The sequence below is a fragment of the Condylostylus longicornis genome, unplaced genomic scaffold (genome assembly GCF_029603195.1).
Source record: "Condylostylus longicornis isolate FDR11 unplaced genomic scaffold, ASM2960319v2 ptg000053l, whole genome shotgun sequence".
Taxonomy (NCBI): Eukaryota; Metazoa; Arthropoda; class Insecta; order Diptera; family Dolichopodidae; genus Condylostylus; species Condylostylus longicornis.
In genome coordinates, this window is record NW_026578022.1 from 1526522 (window position 1) to 1554160 (window position 27639).

Below are 27639 nucleotides of genomic sequence, written 5' to 3' on the forward strand. Positions count from 1 at the left end.
ATTTCATTAGCAGAAGCTTCATAAACTGCAGAGAGTATATGAATTGAAATAGATAGTTCAACTTTTACTTCATACATACATTCTGTAAATGCTTACATATACATACCTACTCACATATGGTATATAAAATTGATGTTAAATGTGTGTTACAACATAGATAATGTGCAAATGAATGTTATTACAGATTTAATTAACTTTACCATTTTTAATTGGATGAAATTTAATTAAGATGGTTTCGTTTTTTTTTTTGTTTTTGAAATATTTTGCATATATTAATTGTTTTTTTTTTTTTTAAAGAATTTTATAAAGTTATGTCATAATGTAATCTTATACTCAAAATAAATTATAATAAAGAGGAAGATTTAGATGAAAGAAAATTCTTTGATGCAAGTTGTTCTTTTACATGAATGTAGGTTATGTGCTCTTATTTAAAATTTATTGAAAAATTTCAGACATAAAATTGCTTTAGTAGAATTTTGAACTTAAATTTTGTTTTAAACTAAGTACGGGTGAGGTTCGTCACTTCGATAAATTATTGTTATATTATGAAGGTTTCCAAATTTTATGAAACATACAGATTATTTGTATATCTCGCTTTTTTTTTTCTCTCACTTTTTCTTAAATATTTCCAATATAGGATTACTAATTTTTTCAATTGAATTTTTGCATTGTTTCTGTCAAATTTTCAATTGAAGTTCTCAGCTTCAAAAACAAAATGAATAAATTTTGTATGTATTTTAGAAAAAGCGAGATACGCAATACCGAATAATTATTTTCTTCTCACTTGGGAAGTATAATAGCAAGATACACGATCACATCCATATTTAAGCGATACTGAAACCGATAATAAAAAGTTTTTGAAAATTTATTATTTTAGTTATATTTTAAAATATTAAAATCTTAATAAAATATTGTATTTTTAAGAGAAAATGTTTGCAGTTCCGTTGCAGTTGAACTTTATTCACAATATTGAAATAAATGTGCTTTTAAAATCTCTGTTATCTTTAAATTTTGAACAGCGATCAATATTAAATATCTATTTTGAAATATACATACAAATCCTCTTTTGAGGATTATCGCCCCCAATGGGTTAATATTGTGGAATAAAGTGTTCTATTGTACTGACGACATGTTGCTGCGAAAGTTTTACTTTAATGAGGTTTAACCAAATAAATATATTGCTTTATTTCTGCTGAGAAAGGTTTTATTCTAAGTGAAAACGATTTCATTCAACTAAAAAACTGTTATAAATGCGGTATTGCATAATATTAAATTTTATCACATCATATATTATAATCATAACTAAAAATCATATCATATTTTTAGCTTATTTTTAATAGATATTACTTTGCCGACTTCTTCCTGAAAGAATGTCCTGAGGTTTTAAAATCATATTTAATCTTGTACCTATCATTCAAAGGAATGGAGTTATACTTAAAATTTCAAAGACGAAAAAAAACGAGAAAAAAAGTAGAGTTGACTTTGTCAACTCTGTGATACCCGTACGAATTTGTTGTCCTATGTGCGAATAACTAATGTGCCATAACTAACTATGGGGCAGACTATGACTTTAAGTTGCCGTATTACCATATTAATTTATGCAAAATTTCAGTACTATGTGTTTTTCAAAATACTGGTTGTGCCAAACTACTATTGAAGTTGTATGGCAGCTACCAGAAAGAGCCAAGAAATTTTAGCGAATTTTATCAAGCACATCGGCCCTACTAATATATTCACTTGTGTGAAATCTCAATATCACAGCTTTTATAGTTTCTGAGATATAGCCAAATAACTTTTGAAGTTGTATGGCAGGTACCAGAAGGAGCCAAGTAATTTCAACGACTTTTATGAGACACATTTGCCCTACTAATATATTCGTTCGTGTGAAATTTCAATACCATAGCTTTAATAGTTTCTGAAATATAGTCAAATAACTTTTGAAGTTGTATGGCAGCTACCCGAACCGGTACCCCAATCACGTCCAATTTAAATAGGGTTCTGGCACTTACTACAATAAATCATTTGTGAAAATTTGGTGAACTTAGCTCAATTAGTTTTTGAGTTATCGTTCGGACGGACGGACGGACGGACAGACAAAGCTAAATCAACTCAGAATTTGACGCTGATCAAAAACATACACTTGAGTCTATATCTAACACCGTTATTTCTTAGCGTTACAAACGGTAAGACAAATTTAGTATACCCTTCGAACATACGTTCGTACGGGTATAAACACTTGAGATCGATTTTAAGCCCCTATGACCGGTAGCTATTGAGCTGTAAAAATTGTCTCCATCTAAAAGTTTTATTTACTCATAAATATTTATACAATGATACAGTCCTTTTGGATAAGAAATACCTTGAGATGTTGTATAAATTTGAATATGAATTATTTTATTCGAATCGATTTGCTTCTATAAAATTTCAAAAAGCATTATGGTGTACACATGAGGTGATTAATATTATTCACTAAGACCTTCAATTTGATAACTTTGTCTTTGATTTGCAAAATGAAAATTATATTTTAATTTAATATTTATAAGCAAATTCGAATTCGAAAGCTTGGAAGCCCACTTCTACAAATGAGTAGATTTTTTTTTTATTTAATAATTGAATTTCCAACACACATTTCTATAGAAAGTTCTATAGTTTCCTTAATATAATATTAAGTAAATTGAATTGAAATTCAAAGAAAATATTGTTACTTAATTTTAATTTCATATAACAAATAAGTTTAACAATAAAAAATATTAAAAATTTATGATCGTAAAAAAAATAATTATTTCTGCCGTGATTAAGTCAAAAACGTTCTATACAATGTATTCAAAATAATACACACACTCACTTATACTTTCATTTAAAAATTTTTTTACAATATTTTCTGATCATAAAATTTTTTTATAACTTTACAAATTACGATACAATGCTTTTTATAATAAAAATATTTTAAATATTACATGAACATTAAATTTTATAATCCTTTAATAAGTAGTTCTTCCTATTTAGTTTCCATAATTTCGAGACAAAAAAAGATATTTTACAAATCCACCTAAACTCCACAATTTAACTCTGTAAGGAAAAGCATTATTAAAAAATTTTGAATTGTTGACACTAAAAAATGTCATTATAATATTTCATAATTATTTATTTTGTTTTTTTATATATTTATGCATTATGTAATTGTATGTGTTTATATTAGATTTTTCTTCATCTCTACTTCATCGTTTTTTATGGTTTTATTGTGTACGTCTTGTATAAAGTAGAATGTACAAAAAAATGAAATTCCTCTTATCAATTGTCTTCTTGTATACAAAAGTTATTCGACTTGAAATACTATTTTAATATTTTCCACACTTCATTACCACTACATATAAAAACAGAAATACGAGTACTATATAGTATAAAAAGAAAACAAAATGTTATTTTTTCTCTATTTTAATAGTATATAAGTATAATATGGCTGGCTGGAAACACATGGCACTATATAAGAATAACATAAAAATTTTCCAAAAATTATTTAATATAATAAAAACTATTATGACGGCAGAGATAATTTATTGAATAAAATTGTACTTTTTAGTACATTTAGTTCTTCTTAGTCTCGAATTGGGTTTGTTAATCTTCCCGTCAATTAACCTGTAAGTCGTCTGTCGCTACATTTATATCTCGTTCTACTTCCATTTCGAAATTATATCACAAAATAAAAATTCAATTATATTTGGTATTTTGATATTTGTTCTCCTTCTAAATTTATGCAATAAGGAGAATAATAATGAAAAAAGAGAAAAATTATGTCAAGACAAAATTATTTATTATACCCGTACGAACGTATGTTCGAAGGTTATACCCGTACGAACGTATGTTCGAAGGGTATACTAAATTTGCCTTACCGTTTGTAACGCTAAGAAATAACGGTGTTAGATATAGACTCAAGTGTATGTTTTTGATCAGCGTCAAATTCTGAGTTGATTTAGCTTTGTCTGTCCGTCCGTCCGTCCGTCCGTCCGTCCGTCTGTCCGTCCGTCCGTCCGTCCGTCCGTCCGTCCGTCCGTCCGTCCGTCCGTCCGTCCGTCCGTCCGTCCGTCCGTCCGTCCGAACGATAACTCAAAAACTAATTGAGCTAAATTCACTAAACTTTCACAAATGATTTATTGTAGTAAGTGCCGGAACCCTATTTAAATTGGACGTAATCGGGGTACCGGTTCGGGTAGCTGCCATACAACTTCAAAATTTATTTGGCTATATCTCAAAAACTATAAGAGTTGTGGTATTGAAATTTCACACAAACGAATATATTAGTAGGGCCAATGTGTCTCATAAAAGTCGTTGAAATTGCTTGGCTCCTTCTGGTACCTGCCATACAACTTCAAAAGTTATTTGACTATATTTCAGAAACTATTAAAGCTATGGTATTGAAATTTCACACAAACGAATATATTAGTAGGGCCAATGTGTCTCATAAAAATCGTTGAAATTACTTGGCTCCTTTTGGTACCTGCCATACAATTTCAAAAGTTATTTGGCTATATCTCAGAAACTATAAAAGCTGTAATATTGATATTTTGCACAAACGAATATATTAATAGGGCCGATGTCCTTGATAAAATTGGCTAAAATTTCTTGGCTCTTTCTGGTAGCTGCCATACAACTTCAATAGTAGTTTGACACAACCAGTATTTTGAAAAACGCGTAATACTGAAATTTTGCATAAATTAATATGGTAATACGGCAACTTAAAGTCATAGTCTGACCCATAGTTAGTTATAACACATTAGTTATTCGCACATAGGATAACGAATTCGTACGGGTATCACAGAGTTGACAAGGTCAACTCTATTTTTTTTCTCGTTTTTTACTTTTATTTAATTGTCAAATAGAGTATATGCATAGTTTCCACAACTATGCTTGAGGGAAATGTGCTACTTTACGATACATTGAATTAGTTTGAATTTATTGGTTCCGAAATATGCAAATTCAATGATTTTTAATGGAAAATGGAAATATTTTAAAAATTTAATGAATCATCGCGCATTATTTATTCGGAAGAACGGCTTTGTAAATGATGTTTTGTAAAATTTATATTTCATTTATTTATCAGTTGTGTACAATATACTATGGACCTTACAGAATTGGGCATATCCATTGTATCCTGGAAGCTAAAAATTATCCCGGAAGCGGGAACTTTGCAGAAGTAACTGATTCGTTTAAGAATATTTTTTGTGCTACAGAATTAATTCCACATACTTGTAGTAATTTATTCGACCCATAATTGCAGAATTGGCTTCGTGACTTGGTTCCAAATTTGAAAATTGTAAAATGAAATTACTTTTATTGCAATTATTTTAGATTTTAACTATCGCTCAAAATATGGTTTCAATCAGTGTGTGTAGTTCATCTTTTGTATATAAGAAAATTGATGATCTAAAATATTTGTTTCATAGCCATTGTCATAGCAGCTTAAAATAAAGTCCTGTAATATATTTAATACAAACGTACTACATTATACTAGTTTTAATGTACTACAAGATACGTTATTATAAATCTCTGTTATTTGTGTTTATGTATAGAACATATTAACATAGTCCCCCAAGGGACAATTTTTGAGAGGCTAAAAGGATGAGCAAAATGAATGAATGAAATGATAAAATCTGTTCTTTTTTTTTTCTCTTTTCTTTTATATGATATCCAGTTGGTTGATTTTTATATTACCCCATAAACGAAAACTTATAAAAATAAATATACGCTCATATATTACATAATTTACAGTTGTGAACAAATATTTTATTTATTTTTTTTTTATGTATGTATATGTATGTAATATTACTTACATGTACGGTTTTTATTACATATTATTATTATATGACACAGAAGGAAAATGAAAAACAAAAAAAAAAATTCTATATTGAAACATTGAATATAGAAAAATATTACTGCACATTATGAATTGTTGTCCCCTACATAAAATATACATAATAAGATCTATGTTAAATGTGTGTCTGTAGGCTAGTCGAAATGGCATATTTATTTCTATATATAATAGTTAGTAATCTTCATAGTTATATACAAACACACTATATTGTTCAATATTTTGCCTATATGGTATGAAATATTTATTTTGTTCTGCAGCCCGCCTTTTATGAAATAAATTACAATATAAAACATAATTATGAGTTTTCATATGAATTCTGTTAAGTAATAATCAATTGAGACTGAAAGACTGAAATTAAATAATTTATGTTACACTTAATAAAAACAATAGAAATTGAAATGAGTTTAAGTGCCTTGAAGTAGGCAATTTTCTGTTTTTTTTTTTTTTGTAAAATTAAGTAAATCGATAATTTCATTTATTTTAGCATTAATTGTATAACAGATTAAAACAGTATATATATATTTATTTTGTTATGATATTATTGGGGGTTATTGTTCCAAATTAATTACGGCGTCTGTCATTTTATAAGGAGACTGTAACAAAGCTGCGTTTTGTTTCTGAATTTAATGAACAATTTATGGATTTTTGTTGTGAAGCTACCCCAAAACATCGATATTATCGTACTAAAGAATATTTTCAAAATTTTGCGAAAAATATAAAAAAAAAAGAGTTTAGATGTGTTTATATCGTAATTTTACTCTAATATTTGTATACTTAATGCTTCTTGAATTATAAGTAAAGATGCCAAAAAATGTTCATTTTCCGGAAAATTGAGGTCGATCAACTCAAAAATGAAGATGTGAAACGGAAGTCTTCTCATATTATTTTACTATTCTTCTAAATTTTTTAATTCGAGAGGTTGGTGGACAAAGGGGTTAAACAACATTTTGACGAAAATCGAGCTGCTCGAATAAAACATCATTAAATTTCATATATTTTTAACTGTACTTACTCTTATAGCTAGAAACTTAATAGAAGACGAGATTGGCAGTGCATGTAGGAGTTAAGTTACAAAAAAAAATTAATATTTTTACAATTTGTTAATGAAAAAATGTGTCAGAATGCAAATGTAAGTTAATTCCCTTGTCCACTTACCGCTTTAATTACCCCACTTCAGCAGTATTATATAGAATGCCTCACATAACTTGTATATTCTTTTATCGTACAGCCTTATGAAAGCATGTATTCTATTGTAGAATATTCACAAAATTTTAATGTATGTAAAAATGTATGAGTTTTATTTGTTAAAAGATATTAAAGAGACGATGTTTTCGTATACATGGATAATTGCCAAAGGAAATTTTGTTAAAATTGACTGGATCTGTCGATTTTATGTTTTACAAAAATTTCAATCCAAAGTTTTTGCAACCTTATTTATTCTGTCGATTTATTTAAAAGGATATTTGTATTTTCTTTTATTATTTTTTACAATAATTGTCATTCAACCTTTACCAGAGCCAATTTTCATTGACTCGATTTTGAAATAGTTCTATTTTTTTTTTTTTCTTTCTTTAAGGTCAATGTCCCTTTTTCCATAAAAAATAAACCAGATTACATTTTTCATTTGAAATTTTAGAATAGTTTGTAAAAACTATATAACATTTTAAACATTTAAAACTGTTATACATAATTATATATATATATATATATACGTATTAAATAAAATTCCCTCTTCAATTAAAATTTAAATGACTAGAAAATGTTCTCACATTAAAACCAGATTAGTTCCATTTCATTTAATAATCTCATTTATATTTTTTTAAGCACTTAGTTAAAAGATAACATTAAAAAAAAATTACAATGATAAAAATAATTGTAATAATAATTGTAATAATTGTACAATAACTGTACAATAAAAGTTATAATAAAAATCACTGTTATATAATACGTTATGTAAGTATATGTTAAGGGAATTATGTTTTGTAACAACATACGGTATCGCATTTTGATCTTTTACACAATTTTTTTTTTACTCATTTCTTCTTGTTTAGTTCAAATTTATTCACACGTATGTGTGCGTTTGTGCGAGTATAAATGAAACAATTCTTAACTTTCTACACTTGGTATATAAGTGTCTTGTATAAAAGTTGGGTTTCTTTTATTATGTTTTTCTTTGAAAATATAGACAACAGTAATAAAACAATCGATAATTTGAACAAAAATTTTATTAAATAATTTTTGAATGGAAGAAATTATTAATGTAATCTTTGAGGTAAATATTTGTGAAATACTGGAATAAGGTGAGCAGATGTATAAGTTTTTATATTACTTTTGGTGAATTACTTCTACAATATGACCACTTTGTGTCGGATCAAAAATAAATTTCGATTTTTGTTGAGGTTTGCTTCAAAATTTTTTGTACAAAAATAAACTTCTAACTCGTGCTATCCAACAACAGAGTTACTTCGATTTAAAATGATTTTGTGTCTATGTATACTCTTGTATATTACGTAAAAATTTAATTGTCGAATTCTAAATAATTTTGAAATTCTGAAGAAAAACGTACAATATAGTTGAAAACAGGAAACTGAAACCTTAAACGAATTAAATTTTGCAATTTTTTGAATGTATTAAAATCTTGATCTTGCAATTCAAAGTCTGAAAAACCGGAAAATATTTCACATATGATTGAACATAATTCCGTTCCAAAACTGAAATTCATACGTTTTTTTTATGACAGTTTTAAGTTAAGATTACTCGAACAGCTATAGTTCTAAAATTAGATTGAATAAGGTGTTTCTCTACAATATTGAAAGAAATTTAATAGAAACAGGCTCCTGAAATTCGTATAAAATAATTCCAGTAAAACCGACAAAATACCCTAAATCTAGTCATAATTCGTTTCACACTCAAATAATTGAGCGACAAAATTACCGTTATATAATAAGAGAAATTCGTACATACATATACACATATTATTATTTTCAACTTTTGATTATTTTGTGTATTTCTAAATACTTCCAATGAACCTACGTATTCTGTAGAGAAATCATTCACTCAATGAAGCAGATGCTTATGACGATATTTTTTCGTCTCTCTTTCTGTTTTTTTTTTATAATAAGAGAATGTACATATATCAAAAATAAATAAAATGAGAGCATATAAATTACAAGTGTATAAATATCGAAAATACATATTTATTTAGTTGACCGTTATGTATATCTAGTTTATTATTTAATATAAATGTTTATTTGTATTTTAAATTACATTTACAAATAAAATTCAATGATGCCTGTAATTTTTACCCTCTGGCCATCACCACTCTATTTTATTGCTATAGAAAGAGGAAAAAAAAATATTTTTCATTCTACGCCGCCTCATCTTAAAAATTATTTCTTATTGTTAGAAGCAAAGCACAAAAAAAAATATATATAAATAAAACAAATAAAGAGAAAATAAAAATAATTATTTTGTTTTTATTTTCTTCCCTATATCCTTATAAAAAGAAAATGTCCTGAAAGGACATTTTTGAATTGATAAAATTAAATGGAAAAATTTTTTGTTTTTCTTCTTCTTATTTTGCTCTTTTATAAATTTTTGTTTTTGTTTTTGCTTTCTTAAAATATTCAAGGACTTTCTTTTTCCCGTAGACAGACATCATAATAAGTTGTCTGGAGAATGTTTGTATGTACGTAGGTGTGTTACAATGAATATAAAATAAAAATGGTATAAAGGTAGATCCTATATGATTAGAGTGACATGAACCTGAAAACAGGTAATATAAGGAAGTTTAAATTGAAAATTGAGGTTTTTTGATGCGTGTCCAAAATATATTGATTTTTTTTTATATTTTGATAAGTTTGTTGTAATTTTCTATATAATGCAAAAAGTAAAGGTGGAATAATGTAAAAAGTTACAATAATTTTATTCTAAATTGTGTATTATGAGAGTATAGAAAATAGAAAATCAAGTTTTATGATAAGGTCGGAAGTAAAAGTAATCTTAGTGCGCGCAGCAGCATAATTCAAAACGAGAATTTAATTGAAAACAAATCACATAATATAACAAGGATAGCGAGATTAGTTTAGTTTCGTTGTTGGTTTAAAATCCTGCTTATAAATATTTGCTCATTCTTCCCTTTTAGTTATTTATTTGGTATATAAGACTGGAACGTTTTAAGAACAAAATAATTGTGAATTGTATTTAATCGTATTAAATATTTACGATATGAATATTTAAATCAAGATAACATTGCACAAATGCATCAATAAATGATTTTAACTCTAATATTTATTTTCCATTAAAATTGCATATTTATAGGGGTTCTTAAATTTTTTCAATTATTTTTAATTTTCTACTCAATTATTTTAATCGTTTCCTTTTTTTTGCATTTCTAATTAAAGAATTGATTTTAAAGCAATTAATCTGATTGATTTTATTTAATTAATTTTATTTTTTAAAACTTATGGCAATTTTCTATTATCTTTGCTACAAATGTCAAGCTTCCTGCTGATATTTTTGTTTAATTTACTTGCAAAATCAGTATACTTTCATTGAATATCATTATTGAAAATCTTTTAAGGATTTTTCTGTTTTGTATTATAGTTTTAATATAAAAGAGAAAAAGATTATGTTAGAATAAAATGCAGTTGTAGCATCTAAAAATTTTATTTTCGTTCGGAATGTGCTTTCAATTACAAAATTTATTGAACAATTTAGTCAAATGTTTAATAGTAGCAATTTGAGTTGATCCAATGTACGATTTTATTTTAATAAACTTCGGCTCTCCCTGCTCTTCAAATTAGAAATATAGTAATCAGTAAATTCACAAGACGACTATGAGATCTTATATTTAATAGTGTGTTCATTAATTGTAATCCTTTGCAATGGGTATTAGGATTTTGATTTAATTCGTAAAATACTTAGATATTTAGCAAAAAATTGAGATTAATTTCAATTTATAATAATTTTGTGTCAAAACTTGCACCCATCTGTTGCACATCCCATGGAAAAGAATTCGTTTTTATTCGTTAATCATCCAAAATTTGTAATAAATTTGGATATGTTTCAAAAAATTAAGAAATCCTTAAAACTTGATTAAAGAATTAAAATTGAATGCGATTAAAAGCGTAAATTTTTGTTAACTTATCTACAAGTCTTCCACCTCTTATATTTTAAATGAAATTTTCCAAATTTTATGAAATCTTCCTTCTAAAATTGCATCATAACTACGGTAGGATTTAATGCTAGAAATATTAGGTTGAATATCAAATATAATTATTTCATAAGAATTTTATTTAAATGCCTTCTTGTCTGTCAGATTAATCTAAAATCATCTTATTTTTTTTTATATCATAACTGCTTTTCTTTTTGTCTTTTTCTTTTCTTGTAAATTGTAAATTTATGTAAATCCATTAAAAAACTGTAAGGATGTTTGCGTACATACACACAAACATCCTTGTGATATGATTTAAGATGATAAATAGAAAGTGATAAGAAACAAAGAGCATATTAATGTGACGAAGAATATAAGAGGAATGAGAGGAGATAGAATAAGAAAGATGAAACATTGTGATTACTGAATACTGATATTAAAAAGAGAGAGAGCAAAAGAGAGAAAAAAAAGGCAAGAGAAATACCTCTTAACTCACTTTTATTTCATTTTTTTTTGCTTTTTAAGATTTTCATGTTGTAAAAAATGTGTTTTTCTTTAGAGCTCTTGCTTTTTTTCTTTCTTTTTGATGTTATTGCTGAGCAACAACAAAATTTAAAAGTTCTTTAACTGAGATTATATCTTAAACTAGATTTTGATTACTTAAACTACTCATTTAATAGACTGTTGAAATAATTGAAACAATTAAAAAGTTTTGTAATTGAATAAAAGATGATTGTCAAGAGTTTTGTATTTTTTTTTTAGATGTGGTAGAAAAATAATATGAGCATTTAAAAAAATCTAGATCAAGGCAAAAGGGAGAAAATGAAATTTGATTTCTTTTTTCCATATGATTTTAAAATTTTTCAATTTTTATATAGATTTTTTATAAAAAAAATAATTAATTTTATTTTTTTTTTATTTTTCAGGTTTTAACGTTTTTAATTGATTCGTCGCGTTTTCGATATCCCGAACGGGCGATCGTTTTTTTAGCCGTTTGTTATTTTGTTGTCGGATGTGCTTATGTTGCTGGTTTAGGTGCCGGTGATTCGGTAGCTTGTCGTGAACAATTTCCACCACCAATACGTATCGGTAGATTACAAATGTTATCAACAATAACACAGGTGAGTTTAAAAAATATTTTAATTTAAAATTTAATATTTTGATTGTAATATAAATAAAATCACAGAAGTTTTGTAATATTTTCGAAAGTACTTGTTTTCGAAGAATTTTGCTTGTATTCGAATATTTCTATTGGAATAATTATAGACAATGTGTCTTGTTAATCTAATATTGAAGATGCTTAGAGCATAAAATAAGCTTAGATAGTTCAATATTTAATTGAATTATCTCCGTGGAACCCTTATATATATACATTCATTTATAAGAAGAAAAACTCTTAAGAAAACTGGTAAAAAATTCGGAATACTAGAACTTAAGCATATGTATAGAGAAAAGATTAAGGGTATTAAGTCTTAGCATATTACATGTTCTCTTATTGCATACCACGAACAATACATGGACCTGCTGTATTATCCTCATCCACATATACTTTAGAACAATCCTCCTAATAAGTTCGAGTATATACTCCTATAGGGATTGATTATTGTAGGACCTTTGCTGCAAGAATATAGCCAACCAGAGATTCCGCTCTTTTGTGTATCAGCACTCCACACTCACCGAGAAGGTGCATTGAAGTCTTCTTAATTTTTTTAAATAAGCTGCATGTGACGCACAACTTTTAGGCACAGCTTCCTTAGATGACCACTAAATCAGCAATGCCCCATTAGTAGACCCTTGAGGATTTCCTTTTAGTTTCTTCCCACTTCTTTTATTTTATTGTTCTCATATTTACATTTGCTGTTACCGTGAATTTAGGTTTTCATGTTGAAATTTACTATTCTCGAGTTGAAATTTTCTGTTCCCATGTTGAAATAAAGCTGTTATAGTGGTGAAAATTACGGATTAAATTATCGACCGGTACACTTTAAGTAAAGACCCTATGGTAAATGAGCTTTTATATGCTATAACCTAATATTTTATTAATTTAATAAAAAAATATCCTTCAAAACGAATTGTTCTACATTTGCAAAATTACATAAAACCATTCACGCTGTGCTTTTTTTTTGTTATTTAGTAAAAGAAAAAAATATTATTCTGTTATTCGAGCGGAAACTAGCTGAGAATCAAATAAAATATTTTTGTCTGTATTACGTTAGTCCTATAAGTTTACAGAATATGAGTATGCATATAACGGTTTAATAATTTCTAAACGATCTTTTCTTTTTTTCACTTGAATTTTTTTCTTGCAACATGTACTCTTCCCATTTTTTACTTTTTTTTTATCCGCATATTAAGGATGTAAAACTATTTTTTCGGTTCATGATTTTCTTCATACAGATGCTTTGATACTTTGCAGATTTTATTTTCTATTTCCTCTTCTCTTTATATCATTATCATTATTTCCGGTTTTTTTTCTTTTTAAATTTTTATTAAGGATTAAAATTTTTTCTAATACTGAGTTTTTTCTTCTCTTTCGAAATATCATATAATCCTTGCAAAAGAATATTTTTTTTTTATTTTATATACCTTAGTTTTTCTTATACATCCTGTTTTTTTCTATGAAGATCTTTGGAAGCTGGCAAAGAGTAGTGTAATATAAGCAGTGGTTTTTTAATGTGAAAATGCTTAAGGGTCGTGCTGTTTCAAGTTATTATTAATTTTTTTTATTCTTTTTGGTGTTATGATTTGGTTCAATTCAGTTTTGCGCTATTGGGTATATGGCGGCACACATAAAATTATTATAATTAAAATGTGTAATAAATGTTATTTGTTTCGTTTCTCTGAAATGCTTTTGCTTAATTAATTGTCTCATTAAGTATTTCAATTTTTGAGTAACGTTGTTTTAGCATAAGTTATTCTGTTCCAATTTTCTCTCAATTTTAAATCCAACAAAATTACCTCACTTTTTCTACTGAGTTGTATTTCTTGATTTCCCTGAATATGAATTTCATTTAAACTTGTTGACATCTCTTGATCTGGCGAAATTCCTAACATAAGTAATTTGTATGACAAACTGGTGCGAAAACATTGAACATTATTGACATAGTTTTTTAAGTACTTGCGAGATTTTTTTCTCATTCGTCAGATGTTTTGTAGAATTTACAAAAAAATTAAGCATATTGACACAGATATAATACGAAACTATTACATTCGGTCAATTTTTTGGTGAATTCACCATACATAATAAGCCTACATATTTGTAAATTCACAAATGAAGGTTGAAACACAAGATAAGGAATAAACTTGAAACACAAGATAAGGAATGGCGTCTTTAACAACATTAAAATCTGATTTTTTCATAATTTTCTCTGAATTTCATATATTTAATGAGTGTCATTTGTTGTCTTTGATTGTCAAGAAGTGAATGGTTTCTTACGTTTGATATTTTGTTAAGTAATTAATATATTGACTACAAGTTGGGTAAGAGAAGCCATGATTTCCAATTTACTCAAAAAACTTTATATGCGTTCGTGCACTTGTTATAAGCGACGGACAATAAACGACATTTCCACATAAAAGCCGACTAAAATCGATGAATGGTAATGCAACTCTGACTTTAAGTGAATTTTCTTTTAGAAGAATAGTTTTGTAGTCATATATGTAGTATAGTAAGACATAAGAAGTGGAAAAAAAAGATTAATATAAGAAATTACTGTAACCTAAATTTATATTCATGATTCAGAGTTTTCAATTTGGTTTCCGTTACTACATATTTGTCTGGCTATTTATAAAGATTAACAAAATGTTAGAGAGTAACAGAGAAGAAAGAGCCTGATGGGAGGAAAACAAGCGGATAAAAAAGGCAAAGACGTAAATAATGTAAAAAAAAAAATTGCTTATTTCAAATTTTGGAAATTAAATTTCACGAATGAGAGCTCATAAGGATTTCTCTTTTTGTATAGAAATAGTTTCTAAATGTCGCTTAATATTTTGTTATCCTTAATATTTTTTTTCTTGGGTAGCTAAATTTTATAAATTGTTTTAAAAAAAACGTTTAAAGATCTTTAAAATGTAATATTTAATTATTTTATTTCAAGAAAATTTGCTTGCACAGCTAAAGAAAGACTGTCATTATCATAAAACAGAGTAATTGAAATTAAAACAGAGTAATTTAAAAAATACGGTTAAAATAACAGTATAAGAGTATATTTGAGTTAAAAATTGAGAAAAAGTTTTGAATTTACTTGAAGATTTTTTAAAAGAAAATCTCTTGCAGAAAGTTGAAATATGGGCTAGACTATTTTTTAATTTGTTTAACCGTTAGAGTGCCGATCGTCGATTTTTGTCGAATCGAATGTTCCCGAAAAGTGCCGATCGTCGATAATCGTCGATTGCGCAGGCGTAACTTCCCACACACGCTCCCGCGTATAGTGCGCATTTACCGGCCGTGCTTTTTCTTCACACTTTAAACCTAACTCGTGTTATTCTTTGAAGTAGATATTATTTTGCAAATAATATTTTATTTTATTGATATTCAACGATTCTTATACATAAAATGTCGCGAAGTTTCTCGTCCGAAACTTGTGATAGTTCGAGTGATGATTATACTGACCAAAGTAATGATGTGTAGCTGTGTGGTCTGTAGTCACAAGGATGGTGCAGGACTACGTCGATCAACATGGATCTGCATTCGGTGTAAGATAGGGGTGCACACCGAATGTTCAGGAAAACAAAATTGTTAATTTTTTTTATTTCATGTTTAAAATATTGTGTTCATTATATTGTTTACTTTATTTCAATAACTACTACTAATTCTTCAAAAAAACACAGAAAAAATCAAGAAAATCGGTTAATTATCGATGAAAATTTAGAAGTTTTTTTAAAAAGTCATTTTTTACACGGCATTTTGAGGTAAAGATATTCAAATTTTTTGCACTCAAACGGTTAATACGTGACTCAATAAACATTTAGTTTTATCTGTTCGGTCAATTGAACTGAATGCATAGTCTTCTTCCACTCAGTTAAACCAATATGTTTTAAAAAAAATTCTAATATAACTGATCAAATAATGTAGTTGCTGCCGACAATCAATCTCTCTTGCAATAACAATTAAATTCTTCAATGCATAGTAATTTTACTCTCGCTTCAATACATTGTTTGTATTGCCTTAGGCCTGAAAACAAACACGCGATTCTTAGTTTTGCAATTATTTGTATTGAATTAAAAGTGTTCGCACATGCGACTGAATAATTGCATCAATCAATTTGTTTCCAATTACAATCTTACAAACTGATAGCAATTTTTAGTATACACGCAATCGTATTGTGTTGACGTAACCGTTTTGGTATTAAAGGGTTTTGTGAAATTGCAACACTATTTTTAAGTAGTTTTTCTTTAGAACATAAGCTGGCAATGTAGTTGATTCGTACTTTGTTTCATGAACAAATTGAATTTATTTATTATTATTATTAATGCTTTTGTAGCTGGCATTATTCCGACTCAGATTATTAGATTTGTTCTCAGCCAGTTATAAAAAAAGCGTTGATTTCCAGATTAAAAATTTTTCATTTATAAAAGGACATTTTTACTTGAAAATATTTTATTAAATTTTATTTTTATAAAGCATAAAATTTAAGATTTGCAAGAGGCTTGTCTAGGTACATAAAAACTATAATAATTTTTACAAAGACTAAGACCATTTCTAAGGAACATTATGAAAAAGCTTTAAATAAGAAAAAAAATACAAAACCTCTCTTTTTTAATAATTTTTTTTTCTACAATTTATTACAACACTTTTAAATACAAATTGTTCTAATTCAATTTTTCTTTAAAAATTGTTTTCAAATTTTTATTTAATTTCTTTTTATAGGGTCATCGTCAGTCAACATCCTGTACCGTTTTATTTATGGCATTATATTTTTGTTGTATGGCTGCATTTGCATGGTGGTCATGTTTAGCATTTGCATGGTTCCTTGCAGCTGGCCTTAAATGGGGTCATGAAGCAATTGAAAATAAATCACATTTATTTCATTTGGTTGCATGGGCAATACCAGCTTTACAAACAATATCAGTATTAGCATTAGCTAAAGTTGAAGGTAAGTTTAAGTTTAAGAAAAGAAGTGAAAAAAAAAATTTAATAAAAAATTTTCTTTTTTTTTTTGTTGTTGTTCAGTTCGTGTCCTTTAAGGATATATTTTAATTTTTGTGCTGAAGTTAAGGAATTTTTTATTTTATTTATTTATTTTGTTTTTTTTTAAATTTATTCATTTATTCACAAGAAATTTATTTTGAAAGGAAAAGAGAGAAAACAAGAAAAACAACAAATTATTTCTTGTTTTTAAAAAATAAAATTTTTCTCTTGTGTTTTTTTTTTGTTTTTGTCCATAAGAAAGCGCTTTTGTATGTCGTCTTACAAAATGCACATTCACTTGTACACTTGTATTAAGAATAACAAAAGTAATTTTTCTTGTTTTCGTGTTTGTTTTTATTAAATTTGTATATTTAATAAGATTATAAATATGTTATTGTAATAAAGGAATGTGATTATTAAGGATACTTGAGTATATGAAAAATTAAAGATTTCAGGGACTTTATGTTGAAAAATGTGAAGAATACAAAAAAAACGTGTAGAATATTTAAAATTTATGAAATTATTTTTAAGTATTTTTAAAACGAACATTTTATTTAAATACAGAATGTACTCTAAATTTTACCTGTGTATTATTAAATTTGAAAGTTATTGAAGCATTGGATTTGACGCCAATTCCGGTTCATTTTTAATATTGAATTCTAACGCGATTTAGCTTCTGACTTTTTAGGAAATAAATTTTTTTTAGAAAATAAATTTCTTGAATTCTTTGCTCTGAAACATGTTTTTGTGAAAGTATTCTATCAACATTTTTAATATTTCAATTATTTTTGAGCCTGGAATTGCTTGATTTATTAACAATTTAATATCCTTCGATTTTCTTGAAATAATTTTTAGAAGAGTGAAATTTCGTTTGCATATTTTTTTCCCCAGGGCACAAAGCTCTTTAAGCCCTTCTCACATTTACCCATAGGGTATTTTGTGATTTCCATCCACATCTATAACCAGGCCGCTGGCAAACCGCAGCATAGTAGTCACATCAAACCGCGAGATCTTCCTCGAGGCCACAAAATATTCTGATTTTTGAATCATTTTCTGTACAGAATTGTAAATACTTCTTTATTAAATCCAAAAACTGAAGGAATTTTGAAAACTAAAACTTATAATTTGGCGTATAATTCAAAAATTTCTACAAAAATTTAATAAAAAAATTGATTTTTTTCAATTTTTGAAAAATTGTTCCAAATTTAATGAAAATTTTTTTAAATAAAATTTTCACAACTTTAATATTAAAATCGATTTTATTAAATTTTATTTTGGAAATTATTACAAACCACTTACAACGCACCAAAATATATATTAAAACATGCTTGATCTCCTCATGAACTGTGTGATTATGTTTTAACGAAAAAAAGCCTTAATATTTGCTTAAACAAAACAATATTTCCAAATACTTACATACAATAAAACATGAAAAAAATTTAAAAATCAAGTAAATAAATTGCCATATTTACATAGGGAATTCATGTCTTCTCATGATACTTTTCTCTTCATAGGAGAAACTTTTTTATTTTTTGAATAATCAAAAAAAATAAAAATAGAAAAAAGCAAAGATTTTTATTGGAAATCTTTGGTATTAAATGGAAATTGTAAACCACAAAATTTTGTTTTAAGGATTAAAGTCTTCACGGGACAATTTAAATAATTTTCATTCTTTTGTAATTTTCTTTATGTTCACCCTTCATTGTGGTTTTTCTGGCTTTTACTTTATTACACCAAATACATATATATTGATTTCTTTAAATGTTATTAGTAGTTGGCCTTTGTTTTTTTTGAAATATTGATTGGTCGATAAATTTGGTTCAATAATATTAAGTAAAATTCCAATGTAAAACTATTAAGGCGGGGGGGCTGTATAATTAAGAGGGCAATAATGTTTTTGAAAATATTTAAACCTGGTCACGAAAAATAAGAAATTTGCGACTTGGATTGAAAATTTGTGATTTACAATTTCAGTAAGTGTACACTTCTTTACTATTTTCTGTTCATCCTTTTCTTTAAATTCAAGTATAACTTAAAATTTACACAAGAAATTGTAAATTTTAAAATTTTAAAAAAATATTCAAATATATTATGGGCATTATATGGATGGATTAAATATTTAGTTTTAGTGTTTGTTAATAGGTGGGGCTACTAAATGGCGTGATTGTACTCCAAACGAATGAATCATCGTAAAAGGATATTAAATTTTACTCTAAACAACATATATCATAAAAAATCTCACATATAGCACTCATAAACATAGTCTGGGAGGTGTGATTCCTTATTAATCTTATTTTTTTCAAGTTCATTTCAATTCATCACTATGTCCTCAATAATTTAACATAAATATTCTTATACAGAACCAAATTGCTAATTATGACCTACATTAATTTTTGCATTATAACTTCAACTTGTAAACAAACTGGGTGCACTATTTTGTAAATTCACAATTTATTTACAAAATATTTAAAACACACTCACATATATATTGACATCCTATACATATTTACATAATTAAAATTGAATTTGTGTAACATTTTTTGTTGTTGCTTCGGAAAAATAAACAAAGAAAAAATTTTTCATTTTAAATTTCGCAGTAGGAATTTTTGTTTTTGTTAAAGTGTCTACTCTTTGGGATTTGTTACAAAGTAGAAGAAAAGTACAACTAACAAAATCATGTATAAACAAAAATATTGTAATATTGAAAATGAAAAATCCTTCAATAATCCAAGCAAACAACAAAATGAGAAAAGTTCATATTACATTCAATGTTAAATTTCAATGAATTTTCATAAACACACACACACGTTCTTAAATTTTTTTATATATAAAATTTTTTACACATATACACATTACGTTATACGCAAAAAATTAGCAACGCTTTAAGGCATCTCTTACTCTACATTTTTGTATTCGATTACAAAAATGTTCCAAGTTACGAAAAATCAAAAAATGAGAAAAAATAGAAAAGAAAAAACAAAAAATTAAAAAAGTTTTTTTTCTTTTTCTTTATGGAAAAACTTCTAAGTAATTTTCATTTTAAATCTGTTTTTTCTTTTTCTCATTTTTTGCTTTCTTTAATGAGCAAATATCAGATTTATAAAGCAGGAAATTTAAGAGAATTTAAAGAGAAAGAAGAGAAGAAGGCCCGGAAAGAGAGGAGAGGAAATTTCTTTTCGATATTGATAAAAGTCAAAATGAAAATTTTTTTCTATTTATAGGTGAATATGAAATCAATCGATTACTAGAGCATATTGATTTCAAATCGGGGTATCGAAATAAAATTTATTGAATTAATTTTTATTTTTCGTTTTTTCTCAATTTTTTTAACTTGGTTGTATTATTGCTTTAACAAGGGCAAAACAGGGGGGGGGGGTGGGGATGGGTAGGTTAAAAATGGAATGAGATGGGAAAAAACTGCTTAAGATATTCAAAAATAATATAGAGAAAGTCTGGATAAAATCAAAAGCGGATAATGATCTTAAGGATATTTGGTTTTTATTTTTTTTCATTATTATTATGTTTTTTCTCTTATTTTTCCATGACTATTAAAAAGTATAAATTGATTGAAGTGGAAATAAACAAAAAATTTCAAAATTAAAAAATCAAAAAAAAAACAAATATCAAAATTCTTTTTGAAAAAATTTAATTAGAATTTTTTATTTTAGATTGTGAATTTAAATGAAAAGAAATGAAGGGAATAGTAGGAGTATTAAATGTCTCGAGATTTAATTAAAAATATCTCTTAAAGGCCTCAACTCTTTAATCATTTTAAAATGCTATGTAAATGGTTGTATGTTGATTAAATTTTAAATTGGTTTTTGGATAATTTTGAAATATTGAAATTATTGCTCAGCCTTTTAAGTTTATGATAACTGTAGTATGATGTAGACAGGCTAAGATTATAATTAAATTTTGTATTTTATCTGCGATTACTATACATGTGGTGACGATCACAGAATAAATAAAAATAATTTAATTTTAAAAAATGTTTTTGTTAGTTATAATTGAGCTGCCCACTCGTTTATCCACGCGTCTGTCCACAAAATTTCTGCAATCTGTCAAAGACAGAACACTCAAATTTTATTCGCAAATGGGTTTTTCTAAGAAAACATTTTATTTGTAGATGAAAATTAATGGTTATCTTTCTCTCTCCTCTGCTATACTGTTTTAGAGTTATATTCAAAATTCCAATAATATCCTTTTTTTTTATGGCAACTTATTGAGGCGAAACCAAAAATATTTCTGAAATTTCGCAAATTTAGAAAATGTTAAGACTTGCTTCTCTTATAATTTTAAATTAATATAAGTTTTTCTTAGTTCCATTTCTAATATTATATAGTTTTGCATTTTCTAATTTTGCCGAAACCAGCAGTTTTTCCAAAATTTCTATTAAAGCAAAAAGTTAAGGGTAAATGTCTTTTCAACCAAAAAATATAATTATTTCTCTTTTAATAGCCGCCAAATTCGATTATAATTTTAATGTTTGTTTAAATATTTTGTTTTTACCCTAAAAGTATGCAATTATTTTATTTTTGTTAATTTTGAATTGAAAGACAGAAATCTTAACTTATTGTTATACGGATACAAGATAGTAAGACTTTGTTTTGTGAAAATTGTATTTGAAATTTAGAAACAAATTTGCCAAAAAAACTTATTCAATTGTCGCAGTCAGTAAACGAACAATGGGAAATATAATGACGAATCGGTAATAATTTTAAAAATTATTAAGTTCATCAAACCTTGTCGTGCTACGTACCCTCAATTTTTCTTAATATTTCGAGCATGTATTAATTTTTAAATTATTTTAGAATTTTTTTTCCTACAAAAATATCCTTCTGGACCATTTTAAATTTGTTTTCCTTAAATTTTTTTCAAAAACAAAAAAAAATTTCATAAAAGTCAATTTTAAAAAAGTTTTAAATCATGTTAGACATTATTAGCTTGTCAAATATTAAATTCCAAAAACGTGAATAATCCATCTTTCTCGCTTTTTCATATCTATACGCGTAGGTATGTACACGCACTCTATATTATAGGGTGACGGCATGTAACGTTTGACTTCATGGTGATTTTAAATGATGGCGCGTTCGTATTTCTTTTTCTTCTTTTACATATATTTTATTTATTCTTTGTATTTTTCTTCATTCTTTCAGTTCTAATTTTGTTAACAATTTTCTCAATTCTTACATTTTAATTAAAAAAATTATCTTTAGAAAAAAGAGAAACGTCATGTATTTCATCAAAGTCAATTAATCATTTTTAGAGGTTTACTCTGTTTAATATATTCAAAAAGTCATCATTAAATAAATAAGTAAAGATGGTAAAAGACCGAAATAAACGAGTAAACGAGTAAAGCATAAAAAAATAGTAGACATAAAAGTTCAGGGGGAAGAATAGGGGCACAACATTTTTTTTTTTGTTTTTTGATTATTTTATTATCATTTTTTATTGTATAAATTTTTTTTTGTAATTTAATGTTTTTGTTGTTGTTTTTTTTGAACTTATATCATTCATTTGAATTTATTATCAACATTATTTCATCATAATTCACTTTAAGAGCATCTTCTTATATATTGAAAACGAAATGTCTTTAAGAAGCCAATAAACTGATTTATAAAAGGATTTCGGGTACACTTGTGATAATATTTGCCTCTAATTATAATTTTTTAAGATACAATTTTTCGAAAGCTAGTCTAGAAAGAATTTTGAAATCTTGAGGTCTGAAAACGGAACAAGCTTTGCATATGTGGAAATTTAATTGAGAATTGACGAAATTTCTCAGCGAATTTAATTTTTTTGCAAAATCTATTGGATTTACAGCGGTATTCTCGCACTCATTTGCTTATAAAATATATTTGGTAATCAGAAATTTAGGCAATTTTTAACACATTATGAGCGGGTCGGGTACTAGTACCCGCTTGGGTGGATTGTCACTTATAATCCTATTATAGGCAATATGGATGTAGAAACTTATTCTAGACATTTTTTTATTCTTATATTTTTTTCAAAACCTATTTTTTGAGTAATAGGGACCTCAAACTTTTTATGTATCCGGATGTATACATTGTAAAACAGCCCGCTACGCGATAATGTGTTAACTGTTTTCTTCGCATTATATTTGAAATTTTGAGTTTGCGAACTTTAATTTAATCTGAAAAGATAATATTAAATATTCATAATCGCCCCCCCCCACCCCCCTTGATATTTATTGGGTAAGCGGCACAATTTATTTGCTTCTTCTTCTTGTACTTGCTTCTTGCGAATTGGACCTAATTTGTGAGAGATCTGTCAAATTTCTCAATAAGTTTTGGTTTATTTATGATTTGTCTTGTCAATGTCAAACAAAAAATCAAGTCAACTTTTGAAAAAAGAAAAATATAAGGAGCGTTTCAATTCGTAATACCAATTTAGAACCTTAAACCGAATTCCGATGAGTACACAGAATTTATAGCAAACTACACCACGCAGTTCTGTCAAGAATATTTAACCGAAAAATGGGTATTTCGAAAATAAGAAGAAAAAACAAGTGGAAAAACAAACATCCAAAACGATCTTTGTCGATTCATTAATATAAATTAAGAGCAAAGAATAGAGCAGAAGATTTTTTTTCGTTTTTTTGGGATGATAAAAATAAGAAGAACAAAAAAAAGTGAGCCGTTTTTATATAGAATTTTTTTGTTAGCTTGTTGCTAGACTGAAACAAAAAATAAGTTTTTTTTTTGTCTTTTTAAACAAATCATTTGTTTATATTCAAAGATTTAATTTTATGGCTTTTCTTCTATTTTTCGGTCTTGTTTTGTTGTTGTTATTGCCTTCTATTTTTAGATATTTACTTTTGGACCGATACTACATAAAGAACCCTAATTGTTTATGAGTATTTTGTTGTTTTTTTTTTCCTATTCGGTTCTAATCTTTTCTAATTTAGGTCTATGTACATTAGTGTACATCTAAATATATATTACCAATTTATTTTTTTAGAATATATCCCAAGTTATTACTATAGATTCTATATTGCACGTATTATTTTGTATGTAACTAAATCAACATTTGAAAAATTAAGAAAACTAATAAAGAACCGTAACAGAATTAAAAAAACCGAAAATATAATTACTAGAACTGTCATTCATTATGATATGAAATGAGAGATAAATGATTTTTATATTTTGTTATAGTGGCTGATTAAAGTGTTGCAGTTGATTTAATTGCAGAACGTAGTAAAATAATTCTTGTGATGCAGATTTAAAATTAAAGTAATATGTAAGTGCTATATGAAATTACGGTGGTGGAAAAATTTAAAAAAAATTTTTTTGTCTTGAATTCGCTTTTATTTTTCTCGAAGTCATTGGACTAGTAACATCTAATTGACTGAAGACTTAATATAACATCTAATTGACTGAAGAATCGTTTGCTTCCCAAATAAATATTTCGAGGTAAAGAAGCGGCTTTGTTTCTAGTATCCACACTTCATACATGTTGAAAAAAAATCCACGAAAATCGTACTACAACTGCTTCATTTTTCCAATATTACAGTTGTATAATAAGATCTAAAGCCCATTATAAAGCTACATAATAAAATTTGAGTAGAACTAAAAAGCAGTAAAATAACTACAAAATCTACATGACATGCAATTCTACATCAGTTTCTAAATTTTATTTTTTGAGTAAAATATTAATTTGCTTTTGTTTTTCTTCAAAATTTTCTACACAGAACAAACACATCTCTAAAATTGAAATAAATGAACCGCATCATTAAGATGAGAACTCTCATAAATCAATCATTTATTTTATTAGAATATTAAAGAGAAAAATTGTTGCATATATATAGGCGTATATATGAATAATTTGCTAAAGTTCTATATATCTACTATATTGTAAACTACATTTGTTTTACATTAGGAAAATGAATGGTAATAAATATTAAATAAGTTAATTATAAAGTTGTCGATAATTTTCCTATTTATTTGAGAAAAAAAGGGAAATTCTTGTTGGTTTTTTTTCTCTTGTTGTTAAACAAATCAAGGTACCAAAAAAGGTTTGTTTTTTTTTAATTAAGAGAATGAATTGGAAATTTTGTTGATTTGTATTGAACCAATTTATTAATGAATGTTACACACCAAAAATTCTAATTAATTAACATTTTTATGTAAAATATTTTGTTATAGTATATAGGGCGTGTGAAAATTTAAATTAAAAAAAATTATTTAATTTTATTATAATACCTTTTGCACCTTTATTTGTATAATTTTTTTTATTTTCTTGAAAATTTTGATGAAAATGTAAGACTAATTTTACGGCCTAGTTGTTTTTAAGATACAAAAGAAATGAGAATTTTAATAAGCAATTTAAAGGATTAGTGGCTCAAAATAATAGGGAAGACCCTGTTCTATATTTTAAATTTATTTTAATAATAAATTATTAATTGAAAGCTTGGGTTGAGCTCATATAGAAAACTTGTAATTTAGTGAGTTTTTTGTTATATTTTTAATGAACTTCCAAAAAAAAAGGAAAGAAAAGAAAAGCCAACATTGAATTAGCATGACCCTTCCAAGAGCATTTTTTCGAATAATTTTTGTTCAACAATTTGTATTCTAATACCCTATGATGTGATCAAGATATCGCCTGTTCCATGCAGCGTTACCATATTGAATTTACAGAAAATCGGAAAATTTCGCCAAAAAATCTGAAAAATCTCGCAATTTCGGTAAGAAATCTGGTCATCTGGCAGACCTTTGAAAAATCTGAAAAATATATGTTAAATCTGATAATATGCGAACACGGATTGCATGTATGCTGTTCAATTATCGTTTTGAAGGAGACAATTTTCTTTATGGCAGTAACTTTATTAAAATTGAATATTTCGTAAAGTTTTTCAATAGTAGTAGATTCCATTTGATGTTCCAATTTCTCAATAGATGGATTCACTGAGTTCACACATTCAAATCATCAAATTTTTTGAATATATTGGTTAAAAATTTTATATATATTTTTTGGTGAAATTTGATATTTTTTATTTTTGTTTCAATGTTTTTTAACCCGTAACACTTCAAAAATGTAGACTGCTTTCAATAATTGAAAGTAATAAATTATGCTAATAAAATTTATTGTAATTTTGTAAAAAGAAAATATATTCCAATATTTTTAATATAATAAATTCATATATGTGTAGCTGTGTACCTTGATTGTAGGAGTTACAAATTATCATTCCAATTTTATAATAAAAATCTTAAATAAATGAGTTTTTTATGATAATTTTTGAACTATATTTTTTTTATATTGCTTGTTTTTTTTTATACTTAATTTACATAATCGGTAAATATTTATAATCTCACCACCATAACAGAGAAATTGGCTAATTCTGTGATTTTTTCATGAATTCAAAAATTTATACAAAAATTTTGATAATTTAATAAAAAAAAAATTATGCAATTTTCATATTGAAAAATTGAAATTTCAGCTGTAGGTCTATATTTGTATTTCCGAATTTGTTAGCAATAATTTGCAAAATACAATAAGGGTAATTTATTAAAATACATAAATTAGATTTCTAAACTGGACTCAGTATTTAATACAGCGCATGCTCGTCACTCAGGCAGAGGGATAGGGGGCACAATAGAACCTTATACGTAGTCTCGGTGCTTTGTTGTCCAAGTTACAAAATTTGAATTAATATTTTCTTAAATCGTATAATTTATAATTGCCAAAAATTTCTAATATAAAATTTATCATTAACCTTAAGTATGCAGTAATATTTAATATTAAATTTGAAAAAGTAAATTTTTATTAAATCTAACAATAACTTAATGTGCAGTGGTGACGAACCTGATTTATAAGAGGTTCGCCACCATTCATATGACTGTAGATCTTACTCTCACGTAGAGAGTATACCTCTTTTCCGGTTAACACTATTACCGTTTAGCCTCTATGCCAACTTGCTATGAGAAGATTGATATTTTTAATTTGTATGATGCAAAGTACGACGTGTACGACTTTGAACTTTGCTACTATTACTACTCGGTACCAATCTACTATTTCTACAGCTCCATGCAAAGCTCAACAGTAATATTATTTTTGATATAATCTCTAACACTTTTTTTTTTAAAAATGCGCATTTCTTATTTTGTGAATTAATAAAATGTTCAAATTATTATGCGATTAAGATGTAAGTAAGTGTTTGAAGATGCAAATTAATTGTTTTTTTATTTTTTTAATTTACTTTTTGATTTATGACGGCTGGCCTTTTAAATGAGATTTTTTTCTTTCCATAGACACCTTAATTTTGTGACAGGCGCGATAAAAAAGCTGGAAATCATTTAAATTACTCTATAATATATTTTATTGATAAAATTGAATTAATTTGAATTAATTTATTTAAAAAAAATATGCGTTATTATGGTTGTAAGAAAATGGTTTTAACATTAAAAATATTTTAAATATGAATCGTGAAACGTGTAAATCCTAAGAATTGATTTTAATGTAATTTAA

The 27639-nt window shown here is 26.4% G+C and overlaps 1 protein-coding gene across 1 annotated transcript in view; it reads left to right on the top strand.

The window, feature by feature from the left end:
- LOC129611586 (frizzled-like) overlaps positions 1-27639 on the top strand; it is a 54389-nt gene that overhangs the window by 16715 nt on the left and 10035 nt on the right. Inside the window, exons 3-4 of the mRNA XM_055524794.1 lie at positions 11951-12145; positions 16894-17119. Of these exons, the coding sequence (XP_055380769.1) occupies positions 11951-12145; positions 16894-17119 (421 nt within the window). The remainder of the gene's footprint in view (positions 1-11950; positions 12146-16893; positions 17120-27639) is intronic.